We start from the raw sequence: 13456 nt of genomic DNA on the forward strand, positions 1-13456 counted from the left end.
TCTGGTCCAAGACATTGTGTAAGCATCAGACGGAAGTGGAATTTTTAAAGAACCAAGCCATTGAAAAGGGGAGGGGTAAGATGTGTAGAAGAGACAGCTTTAAACTCTTGACTCTCCACAAAATCTCTACTATGGCTATGAAACACATAACTATTGATTCCATACTGAACTCCTTAAGGGGCCCAAGCATTAGGTCAAATATAAGAGGTGGATAGTAGAATTGTACAAGGCATAGTAGGGTAATATTAAATAGCTTTCAAAGGACTGGGAATCAGTTCTTATAATCTCAGCTGCTATAACTGAGGGAAATGGGATAAGTCATAGCTTTTCCTCAAATCACTCCTACCTGGCACTAGGAAATTTTTTTACAAGCTTTTAATGATAGGCCAAAAAATAAGCAAAGGCCATGCCAGCATTCGATGCAACTGCCCCATGGAGAAATGGAGCATAAGAGAGAAACTGTGGTGCTATAAGGCTGCGCTTAATTGGAGTTATAAATCACAAACTACAGATGAAGGCAAACATTTTAAAAGTGTGCCGGAAAGTGGTTTAAACATATGTTTCTGTCCTTAAACCAAATGACTCAAGATGTAGTGAATGTGAGTTGTTCAAATCATTTTCACCACAAAAAAAGAGATCAACTGAACATACTCTTCATTTGAACTTCCTCTCAGTTCCAAACTTTTTGAACATTGGTAGTTTGAAGACATTGTCTTATTTTTAAAAAATTGCAATTTTTTTGCTGATAACACAAATACGCCCTGATCTGGTTGCCACCTGTAACACAAACCAGGCAGAAGAAATGCCTATCTAGTATTTGTCTGGTCTGCTTCTGGACTGCTTTGACCCATTTACCATGACAGATGTAGACAGGATCCTGGGATCTATGAAGGCCAGAGAAAAATGATGTGGCCAACTATCATCCAGCCTCTAATCTGCCTTGCATGGCAAATGTGATTGAGAGCAGTAGTGGACCAGCTCCCAGTCTTCTTGGATAACTCATGTGCTTTGGATCCTTTGCAGCCTGGTTTCAGGCCGGGTTATGAACTACATCTGAAGGTAGACAAAGGCCATGCTTCTTTGCTGCTCTTACTGCATCTCTCTGCAGCCTTTGATACAGTTAATCATGCCATCCTCTTGAGGCATTTGGAAGCAAAAGTAGATATCAGGGGATGTTCCTTGGACTAGTTTAAACAGTTCCTCATGGACTGGATTCAAAGGGTTGCCATTGGAGATCAGCTGTCTTCCGTGTAGGAGGTGTCTCTGCAGCGTGCAATCTTGTTCCCCATGTTACTCAATCTCTATGTAAAGCCGTTAGGAGAAATAATTTGTAGCTGTGGAATTGGATGTCATCAATGACACCCAGTTCTATACTTCTCTACCCAAATCTCCAGGTGATGCAGTAGCGGTTTTGAGCCCAGTGCTTAGCTGCTATAACAACAACATTTGATTTATATACCGCCCTTCAGGATGACTTAACACGCACTCAGAGCGGTTTGCAAAGTATGTTATTATTATCCCCACTAAACTAAGGGAGCACACAGGCTCAAGGAAGTCACAACTACACACAATTTATACAGTGTTATTCCAATATATATATGTCATGAAGTCCCAAACTTACAGAACCATAACGCCCAAATTACAGACTAGTAGAATACAGAACCAACATCCAGTGTAAATTTCGGTTCAATATAACTGCTCTTTAATATTAATATGAAAAGAGCAGTGATACAATGGGACAGGTACTTGTTCATTCTCGATACTGGCTTATATAATATTTAATTCAATTACCCAATCACTGCTTAAAGAGACCTCCTGCAGCTTCCAATTATCAAAAGCAACTATTATTCACTCAGAATCAGTCCCCTCTATGTAACGTTAAGGATACATTCAACTAATACACATTCAATAAATACATTCAATAAATATACATTCAATACATACTTTTTTATACATCGTTCAATAAATACTTTTTTATACAACATTCCATGAATACAGAATAAATATTCTTAAAACATCCTAGACCTGCTGGTTAACTTTGATAATTGAAAACACATTCGTTCAGTCCCCCTCTATGGTTGATGGAACCATGTTGGAATGTTGAATGTATCCTTAATGTTACATAGAGGGGACTCTTTTCATATTGGAGGTTTAAATTACGGAAAAAGATGTGGATGTAAGTATACATTTTTGTCATATGTCTGTATAGATAAGTTTGTATGGCAGCTTATCTCACTATGGTTTATTATAGAAATAACGGCCTGAAGAAGAAAGTGGGTTGAAACGAGTGAAAGTGAAGGAGACTGGTTTAGCTCATTGCCGTGGACATTGCCCTTGCCGTGGACACTGTTCTCAGTGAATTTAGTTGCCACAATTGGCAAGTTGTGGCATCGCTGCTACCACCGATAACCGTGGACACTTTGTCTGTAATTACAACCCGCATTAGCGGCAAACATTGAATTTATCCCGCATTAACTAAAGTTATATTGAACCGAAATTTACACTGGATGTAGGTTCTGTATTCTACTAGTCTGTAATTTGGGCATTATGGTTCTGTAAGTTTGGGACTTCATGACATATATATATTGGAATAACACTGTATAAATTGTGTGTAGTTGTGACTTCCTTGAGCCTGTGTGCTCCCTTAGTTTAGTGCATCTTAGGAAGTGGTTCCCTGTTGTTGTTGGTTGATTATTATCCCCACAACAATTATTACCCTGTGAGGTGGGTGGAGCTGAGAGAGCTCTGAGAGAGCTGTGACTGACCCAAGGTCACTCAGCTCTCTTCAAGTGGAGGAGTAGGGAATCAAACCTGGTTCTCCAGATTAGAGTCCTGTGCTCTTAACCACTACACCAAACTGTCTCTCTGTGCACCAAACTGCTGTGGTCAAATGGCTGAAAGTGAACTAACTGAAACTTAACACAGACAAGGTGGAAGTGATACTGGCTGGGAAGGTGGAGATCTTGAAGTACATTGTGTTTCCCACTTTTGATGAGGTCCAGCTGTCCCTTGATGACTCAGTTAAGAACCTACAGATTATACTACCTGAAACAAGGGATTACACTGGATCCAGTAATGCTGTTTGAGAAAGAGGTCAATGCAGCTGCAAAAAATGCTTTCATCCAACTCAGTCTACAGCAGAAGATGGCCTCCTTAGCATGATACAGCCAATCTGGCCACTTGGATCCATGCCACAATAACAGCGAGTCTAGACTACCATAACGCACTCTACACAGGTCTCCTCTCAAAGTCAACTCAGGGTCTTCAGTTGGTACAGAACACTGCAGCTCAATTATTAGCAGGAACTAGACACAGCATGCATATTACTGCCATTCTGCAGTCACTCCACTGGCCACCTATCCGTTAATGGGCTCAATTCAAAGTAATAACTATCACATAACAACAACAATATTCAATTTATATACCGCCTCTTAATGCCACACTCAAAATGGTTTACAAAGTGTGCCATAATTATCCTCATGAAAATCACCCTGTGAGGTGGGTGGAGCTGAGAAAGCTCTGAGAGAGCTGTGACTGACCCAAGGTCACCCAGCTGGCTTCAAGCGGAGGAGTGGGGAATCAAACCTGGTTCTCCAGATTACAGCCCTGCTTCTCTTAACCACTACACCAAACTAGCCCCTATAAAAAGCCTTTCATGACCTTGGTCCCTCATATCTGCAGGACCACCTCTCTCCCTATGCTCTTCCACAGCAGCTTTGCTCACCTAAGTAGGGCCTCCTGCAGGTGCAACCTTGCAAATAGGAAAAATCAATAACTGCCTGTACACGTGCTCTCTCTGTTGTGGTCCCCATCTTAAGGAATGGCCTGCCCGATGAGGTCAAGATGGCTCCCATCCTCCTGGCTTTCCAGACTATGCAAAACTGACTTATTTAGGAGGGTTTTTTACACAGGTAAAAATAACTGATTGATGAGGTGAAAGTAGTGGACACCCTGGGTAGCAGTGACCATGTAATTTTTGAATTTACAGTCTTGGGGAAGGGAAAAGCTGTACATAGTCAGACATATAGGTTGGACTTCAGGAAAGCAACTTTTAACAAACGTAAAGTTATGCTGGGTAGAATCCCATGGTCAGAAATACTTGAGAAGGGAGTTCAAGAGGGGTGGGAGTTTCTTAAAGGCGAAATATTGAAGGCAGATTCACAAACAATTCCTATGAGAAGGAAAAATGAGAGGAGCCTAAAGAAGCCAAGGTAGCTCCATAAACAGCTTTCAAATGAATTGAAAAATAAAAAAGACTAATTTAGGAAATGGAAGGAGGGCCTTATAACCAAGGATGAATATAAACAAATAACCAATGTTTGTAGGGAGAGCGTTAGAAAAGCTAAAGCTCAGTATAAGCCTAGGCTAGCAAGAGATACTAAAAACAAAAAAGGGTTCTAAAGTAAGAAAAAGAACAAGGACATGGTAGGCCTACTGCAGGGACAGGAAAGTGAAATTGTAATAGGCGATGAAGAGAGGCAGAACTGCTCCATTCCCATTTTTCCTCAGTCTTCTCCTGCGAGGGAAATGGTGCTCAACATGGCAATAAGAGAACACATGATGAAGGAAGAGAGTTACAGCCTAGGATCAGCATAGTGGTAGTATGTAAACACCTAGTCTCTTTAAATGGAACTAAGTCCTCAGGGCCAGATAAATTGCATCCAAGGGTACTAAAAGAACTCACAGATGTAATTCTTGGAGAATAAGCAAGGTGCCAGAAGATTGGAGGCGGGCAAATGTTGTCCCCATCTTCAAGAAGGGGAAAAAGGACAAGCTGGGTCACTACCAACCCATCAGCTTGACATCTATACCTGGAAAAGTTTTAGAACAAATCATCAGTCAGTCCTTGAGCATTTAGAAAGGATGGCTGTGATTACTAAAAGCCAGCATGGGTTTCTCAAGAACAAGTCAGGCCAGACTAACTGTATCTTTTTGCTGGATCAAGGGAATGCTATAGACATAGTTTATCTCGATTTCAGTAAGGCTTTTGGATAAGGTTCCACTTAATATCCTTGTTGACAAGTTTGTAAAATTAGGTTTGGATCCTATTACTGTTAGGTGGATCTGTAACTGGTAGACAGATCACGCCCAAAGAATGCTTGTTAATGGTTCCTCATTCTTTTGGAGAAGAGTGACAAGTGGAGTCCCTCAGGAATCGGTCCTGGGACTGTCCTGCTTAACCTTTTTATAAATTATTTAGATGAAGGGATAGAGGAAATGCTTATTAAATTTGCAGATGATACTAAATTGGGAGGGGTAGCAAATATGGTAGAAGACAGAGTCAGGATACAGGATGATCTTGACAGGCTGGAAACTGGGCTAAAACAAATAAAATGAATTTCAACAGAGATAATGTAAAGTTCTGCATTTAGGTCAGAAAAATCAAATGCATAATTATAGGATGGGGGAGACTTGTCTTGGTAGTAAAAAGGTAAAAGTAGTCCCCTGTGCAAGCACCGAGTCATTACTGACCCATGGGGGGACATCACATCATGACGTTTTCTTGGCAGACTTTTTGTTACAGGGTGGTTTGTCATTGCCTTCCCCAGTCATCTAAACTTTACCCCCAGGAAACTGAGTACTCATTTTACTGACCTCGGAAGGATGGAAGGCTGAGTAAACCGTGAGCCAGCTATTTGAACTCGGCTTCCACCAGGATCAAACTCAGGTCATGAGCAGAGCTTGGGCTGCAGTACTGCAGCTTACCTTTCTGCGCCATGGGGGTCTTTGTCTTGGTAGTAGTATGTGTGAAAAGGATCTATGGGTCTTAGCAGACCATACATTGAATATGAGTCAGTAGTGTGATGTGGTAGCTAAAAAGGCAAATGTGATTTTGGGCTGTATCAACAGAAGTCCAGATCACACAAAGTGATGGTATCTCTCTACTCTGCTCTAGTTAGACCTCACCTAGAGTACTGTGTTCACTTTTGGGCACCACAATTTAAGAAGGATATAGACAAGCTGGAATGTGTCCAGAGTAGGGCCACAAAGATAGCGAGGAGTTTGGAGATAAGTCCTATGAGGAAAGGTTGAAGGAGTTTGGTATGTTTAGCCTGGAGAGGAGACGACTGAGAGGTAATACGATAACCATCTTCAAGTACTTAAAGGGCTGTCAAATAGAGGATGGTGCAGAGTTGTTTTCTGTCACCCTGGAAGGTCGGACCAGAACCAATGGGTTGAAAATTAAATCAAGAGTTTTCAGCTAAACGTTAGGAAGAACTTCCTGACAGAGCGGTCCCTCAGTGGAATAGGATTCCTCAGGATTCCTCTCCTTCTTTAGAGTATTTTAAGCAGAGGCTAGAAGGCCATCTGACAGCAGTGCTGGTTCTGTGAACCTAGGCAGCTCATGAGAGGGTGGGCAGGAAAGGTTACATCAGTGCTTAGTTCTCATGGCCCCTTCATACACACCCAGGGTAATGATATATACTCCGAAATTCTGTTTCTCAAGTACGGCACAAACTGAGTGACTGGGGAAAACAGTAAGAGCCTAGTTCTGATAAACAGAAGAGGAAGTGACACATCTGTGCCTGAAACATACTGCTTCAGGTTGCTCACATCACAGAACGATACTCTGTGTAAATTAAAAAAAAAGGCGAGAGAGATGGCTTTGCACATAGAAAGCTAGCTTATCATGGAGAAAGCCTGTAGTCAAGATCCCCTCCCTGATATGCTAGTTTTCTATGTGGAGTTTGTTGGGGGTGGGGGGGCTTCTATTATTATGTGATTTTCTACTTACAGTCTGAAGTGATACAGTCACTGGTCTGAAAAATGGGATTAGAACAGAGTTTCATTGGAATTATGATGTAATTGCTTACAATGGGGACAAAGATTCTATCAAGTGCTCAAAGATTCTATCAATTACCACATTAACCTTAAGCCAGTATTATTATCCACACTACAGATAAGATGGTGGTTATAATTTTGAGACAGTGGCCTGCCTTAAGGTCACATAGTGAATTCATGACGTTTTCATTAAGGACCTGAAGCTCATACACAAAATAACTACAGCAAGCTGGTATCCCCCACCCATGACAAACTGGGGGACGTGAAGTAATTGAAATTTCTATATTAGCAGGATATCCCAATATAGAAACTTTCTTCACATGTGTAACTATAACCTTTCTTTTAAAAGGTTTCCTGTAAAGCACCCAGAGGAAGTGACTGCGTGATTTGAAATATCTTGTTTCTCTAGTCACATCGCCTAAAGCTATCCCAGTGACCTCACAGTGGAATTGTTTTGAACTGGAGATTTCCAACTCAAAGTTCACACCTTTAGCTGACAGACCCACCGATGAGGACAACATGGATCCCCAACTAAGATTTATGTATCTTCTAGGTTCTTTATAGAACCCAGATTATGTCCACTGCCCCTCCCCTACGCAAAAGCTCCTAGAATTCATGATTGGGGCAGTAAGATCAAATATGTAATGGGCAAACATGCCAAATGGCTGGAAGTGCCAAGCATAATGAATGCTACACTTTTTCCCTGCTCTTTTTTTAACATCTAAGTTATATGCATTAATTCACCTATTTGGCACATGGTTCACAAGAGGAAGTGGAGGGCTTTGAGCAAAAGGCCCCAGGTTTGATCCTTGGCATCTCCAGTAAAAAGGATTTTTTTTCAGATTCCAGTATTAAATTTCCCTGTATTTGAAGACAGTGATTTCAGAATCAGATGATTTCACATGCACTATACCACTGGAGATTAGTTACCTAGCACATTCATTACAAAGGACATGCAAACATGGTTAACTATTTTTACAAATGGAAAAATTCAACCATCTAGATCTATTTCAAGTATTGCTAATGGTTAAAAAAGCTTCCCATTATTGCTGTAGTATAAAAGATTTCCCTGCAATTCTAAAATGCTAATGTTTGGGGACCTGAAACTTTGTCATGCTGAGGCGAAATGTGAAACTCTTCTTCAGGGATTACATTTGAAACCTTTTAATTTCTCTACCTACATTTTAATCCCTTCTTCCTCCAAGGAACTCAGAAGGACATGCTTCTTCCCTCCAGCCAACTTTGAGGTAAGTTAGGCTGAAAGTATACAATTAAGTCCAAGGTCACTTTCACGGTCAACAGAAGAGGCGAACCTGGATTTCCCCGATCCTAGTCTGACACTCTGACCACTATAATACCCTCTTTTTTCTCAGGGCCCTAGCACACAGTTCTTGTGGGATATCATTGCACACTAGTATGCTAAGCCAACACAGGACAGCATGGGTAGATCTTTGGAAAAAAAGTCAGGAACCTGGGTCCTCTAAGGTCTGTGCATGTCACATATTATAGTCTCAAAAAGCAAACAAGAAGCATTTATCACCTGCAGACACAAGTTTCTCATGTTGTTACTTACATTGTTTTCCTGATTCTTGTTGTTCTTAAGCAGTGTAATGACACAATTATGAATAAAGAAAGCCAGAGTCAGCACCCCTGTTAGCTGAGGAAACAAAATCCTGAATTCTGGGGAAACAAAAAGTTAGACCAAAGTAATCAAAATGACTCCGGCTGCAATCAGTACCAGTGTTTCTCTACTCCACCAGTTAATAACAATAACAACTGCACCTATATACTGCTTTTCTAGACAGATCAGTGCCTCACCGAGAGCGATGAACAAGTTAGCGTTATTATTATCCCCACAATGCAGCTGGGGAGCTGGGACTGAGAGGAGTGGCTTACTCAAGGCCACCAACTGAGCTCATGGCAGTAGTGGGATTCAAACAAGTAGAGTGCTGATCTGCAGCCGAACCACTTAACCACTGTGCTACAACAGCTCTGTGATGATTTTAATAATAGCCTGCTCTAAAATTCAGAAGAAAGTTCCCCTCAATCATCTGGTAGTCCAAATGGAACAGGATGGAAAGAGAAAGGAAGACAGCCTTAACTGAAATCAAACACAGCCGTTTTATGATTTAGAGTTTGCTCTAGCAAAATATTATGGTCCAGGTGGAAATAGAGGAATTTAATAGGACCATCAGAATAATGAATGGCAAATGTTACTGACGTTTCCAAAAATGTTAATAATTCACATTTTTAAAAAATGAAGTAACACTTTGTCTGCAGAAGCATCAGAACAATGAAGTCCGAGCAACATTTGCAAAATGTAGCCTTTCAACATTTGTTTTTGCATGGAATTTTTTCTCCCCCCCTCCCCCCTCCCCAATATGGAGCTAATAAATGAGGGAAAGGCAAGAGTTTTGCATCTCTGTTTGGCTTCCTCCCTTATTTCTACTCTGCTCTCCATTAAAGGCCCTTACTTCTGACACCTGTTCAATCTGCATGGGGAAACAAGATGAAAAGAAGGGATTATAATCAGTTCTAGCAAGGGAGGTAACAACCCGAGGGATGCCTGACAGAGGAGCAGCTCCTCAACTTCTCATGTCATTTGAAGAAGGTCATACTTCTTCTGTAGCTTTCAATTCCCCATCCTTACTCAATGCAACAAAGCATAAAGACACTGCAGCAAAGAGACGGCCAGCCCTAGACATGACACAGCTCTTTTCAGGGAATATACTTTGGAGGCTGATTACCAACAAACGAAATGATGTATGTGTTTTTGTTTTAACAATGAATTATCTAAGTGCACTCAATTGCCCACTGTAGTGTGATCTGCAAAGTTACACCATATGAAGTATGGAGCAGAGTATTCTGAAAATTCAAAACACAGAAGCAAGAGACTAGCTGATCTCAAAACACACCTGTGATACCACGGATTTCAGCATAGCTTTCTCCTAGTTCAAGGCAGGAGTGCAAGGGCCTCTCTGATGGATAGGTTGCTTAACAAAATAATGGAGAGGTAAACCAAGTCTCAAGGAAAGGGCATTTTTCCTGAGCAACCCACAGTCATTTTGCATATTGGGAAAATGTACCTTCAGTCCCCAGGTAATGTTTTATTATAGTGGTTGTTGCATGGAATGGCAATATCCTGTTTCTTTCAATGATGGCTGTTGAACCTAATAGTAACAGTTCATTTATATACTGCTCTTCCAGACAGATTAGTGGCTACTCAGAGTGGTGAGCAAAGCCAGTGTAGTGGTTAAGAGTGCGGGACTCTAATCTGGAGAACTGGGTTTGATTCCTCACTCCTCCACTTGAAGCCAGCTGGGTGACCTTGTCCGGGGTCTGAGTCCCAGCCCCCAGACTTTACAAGAGGGAACAGCAGGTCAACCGGGCCGACGGGCAAACAGAGGGGGCAGCCAGCAGGTCAACTGGTCAGCCAGCAGACAGCAGGTCAACTGGTCAGCCAGCTGACAGCAGGTCAACTGGTCAGCCAGCTGACAGCAGATCAACTGGTCAGCCAGCTGACAGCAGGTCAACTGGTCAGCCAGCTGACAGCAGGTCAACCGGTCTGACTGGCAAGCAGAGGGGGCAGCCGGGGGACAGCAGGTCAACCCCTCCCACGGGCAAATGGAGCCAGAACCTGCCTGTGCCAGGGGCAAGGGGCAAAGGCCCAGGGCCTCAGGAGGCAGGGGGAGACAGAGAGAGGCCAGCGAGTCCCACTCCCCTGGGGAAGGAAAGGGGACTAAGCAAGGCAGAAGGGGGCAAGGGCAGAGGGATTGGGGGCCCAGCAGTCACCCACCCAAAGACCTTACCTGAGGAGGAGAAGCAGCAGCAGCCTCAACAACCCAAAGCCACGCCCCAGCTAGAAAATAGTAGCCTGGCCCAGGAGTTGCCAAAAGCCAAGCCACTCCAGGTGGGGCTATTGGAGGCACTCTGCAGGAAGCCCTGGGCAACCAGCCAAGGATCCGCAGCTGGACCCACCTTCAGCCATCAGCTCAGCCAGGGAGGCCGGGCTGCTAGCCAGGGGACTGCAGCTGGACAGGCCTTCAGCAATCAGCCAAGGCAGGGAGGCTGGGCAGCCAGGGAACAAGGCACAGCTGGTGCTGGTCAGTGGGGCCAGATCAGCTACCCCAGCTGCAACTGCTTGGTGCAGCACAAGACCAGGCTGGAAGAGGGGTGAGACAGTAGAAGGAAGCCCTATAAAAGCTGGCTGGGAAGAGCCCTGAGGTGGTGGGTTTGAGTAGGAGTGATGGAGCAGAGTTGGAGTGGAGAGAAGCCAAGGAAAAGGCAAGAAGAAGAGTGGAGGCTTGAAAGAGAGTCTTGGGAGGAAGAGATGGTGGAAGATGCAGGGGGTAAGCAGGACAGGTTGAGCAGGCCAGCGAGTGGATTGAGAGGGAGTCTAGGTGAGGTATACCGCCCCCCCCCCCTTCCACAGAGCAGGGTCCTGCAAAATCCCTGGCCCCCCTGTGACGTCAGGAGCAGACTGCCCAGTGCCACGCCCAGTGGCAGCTGCGGCAAGTCCTGACAGACCTTGGGTCAGTCACAGCTTCTAGCTCTCTCAGCCCCACCCACCTCACAGGGTGTTTTGTTGTAGGGATAATAATAACATACTTTGTAAACCACTCTGAGTGGGTGTTAAGTTATCCTGAAGGGAAGTATATAAATCAAATGTTATTAGCTATCCCCATAATGCAGCTGGGGAGCTGGGGCTGAGAGGAGTGGCTTACCCAAGGCCACCTGGTAGGGTTGCCAGGTCCCCCTACCCCTGGTGGGAGGTTGGAGGCCCGCCATCTACCTTTCTATGTTCCTCTCCCAGCCTGCGTGATGACGTCACTTCTGGGAAGTGATGTCATCATGCAGGCTACATGCCACCCTGAGAATGCTCCCGTACTCTGCAGGGGGCCAAATCGGGCCTGGGAGTGTGCCCCAGGAGGTGTGTCCCCCCGCTGGCCAGGTAAGTGAGGGTGGGTGGGAGCAGGGGATCCCCCACTCCCAGCAGAGGATTGGCAACCCTACCACCTGGTGAGTTCATAGCAGTAGTGAGATTTGAACTAGCAAAGTGCTGCATTGAAGCCCAACTACTTAACCACTAAGCTATGCCCACTCATGATCTAAAAGAATGCCAGGGCTAAATGTCCAGTGTCTGCTGCTCTGGTCTTGTACAAGTTAAATCTAAATTCACCAAAATGCAGCTGATGGCTTAACATCTGTTCACATTCACTAACAATTCATCAAAATTGCATAATCCCTCCCCTTTTTGCTCTATTTGGATAACCATATAGACTTATAAACATTCACAAATTAAGTGTGCCAGTAAAAAAAATAATGAACAGTGCTTTCTGACAAAGGCCATCTGGAGGCCTGTTATGGAACAGCTCTATGGATCTCTTTGCCTCTTAGATCAGCCAAGAGAGAGCCAAAACAGATGTTACAGCTGCCACGGATAAAGCCCTTGCAAATATTCCACACACACTCCATCACATACAAACAGGCTTTTACTATGAGCTGTTCCAGTTGCGTGCAGTAAGGATGCCAGCTACTGGTGAGCTGGGATTGCACAAGAAAGTGCTTTGCCTAGCAAGGATGCTGCCACATCTGTTTCAGACCCTAGCCATCCTTGCTATTTGGCTAAGTGTATGTACCACTCAAATCCACTGAAACAGATTTTTTACCTACCTAGTCATGCCAAGGTCTGATCACTCTATTTCTTTATACAGATGGGAAATTATGTTTACCACAAAAATCAGCCATTGATTAGGAAACTTCTTTTGTTTCAGCGCTGTTAATTACACTGTTATAGTGGTTAGGAAAGGAGAGGAAAATGTTTTCCCAACCCCAAATCCTAAATCTTGGTGTTGACTTCTTTGGAGTTACATGTTTTTCATTAGAGCAAATAGCAACCCTCTCTCTCTTAATCTAAATGGCCTTTGTTTACGAATATCATCAAAACTCTAAAAATCAGAGAATATCAAACAGTATGAAAGCCTTGCTGTCTGCACACAATTAAGACTGAAGTACACATCATTACATGATGGGCAAACAATACTGGCCCATTTTTGTAACATTTCTGTTTTTCTTCATCGTTTTAACTATCACTTCACAGGAAACACGAGTCCACTTCTTCAGAAAAGATACACAGATCAGAAATGACTTCTTGTCTCCATCATGTCATACCACAACTCCTTCTGCCTCCAGCATCACACAGCATGTATTTACACAAAGTGGAGGTTTCACCTTTTGTTTTAATATGCAAGGCCAAGAAAGAGTGGTTAACTGAAAGCCACCAAGCAAATTCATTGTGGTGAAAGATCTGAACGGTGGGTTTTCCAGTTCACACACCTTTGCTACTGCACCTTCTAAGCAATCAGCCATTATTCTACGCAAGCAGTGAAATCCTAAGACATCCTTCTTGGGAATAAGCCCCACTGAACAAACTTAAGCACGATTCTGGGTAGACCTGCTTAGAATATGTCTCTTGCTTTTGTAAGGAAGCATCCTAGCAGCTGATACGACTCGTAAATTATTTCGGCTGGCATACAGCAATTCAGCATTGTCTCCATGTCTTAATAAACAATGTTGCATTAGTGTAGAAAGTAATACATGCCAGAGTTGCACTGAACCACATCATGCAAACAGCTGTGCCATGCCACAATTTGCATGCAATAAATGGGACTCT

General features: G+C 43.4%; 1 protein-coding gene across 3 annotated transcripts in view; it reads right to left on the bottom strand.

Moving 5' to 3' along the window:
- SLC38A9 (solute carrier family 38 member 9) overlaps nt 1–13456 on the bottom strand; it is a 70099-nt gene that overhangs the window by 17431 nt on the left and 39212 nt on the right. For all 3 annotated transcript variants that reach the window (XM_054987212.1, XM_054987210.1, XM_054987211.1), the window contains one exon: nt 8357–8463. In XM_054987212.1, the coding sequence (XP_054843187.1) occupies nt 8357–8463 (107 nt within the window). The remainder of the gene's footprint in view (nt 1–8356; nt 8464–13456) is intronic.

Source organism: Eublepharis macularius, chromosome 8, assembly GCF_028583425.1.
Source record: "Eublepharis macularius isolate TG4126 chromosome 8, MPM_Emac_v1.0, whole genome shotgun sequence".
Classification (NCBI taxonomy): Eukaryota; Metazoa; Chordata; class Lepidosauria; order Squamata; family Eublepharidae; genus Eublepharis; species Eublepharis macularius.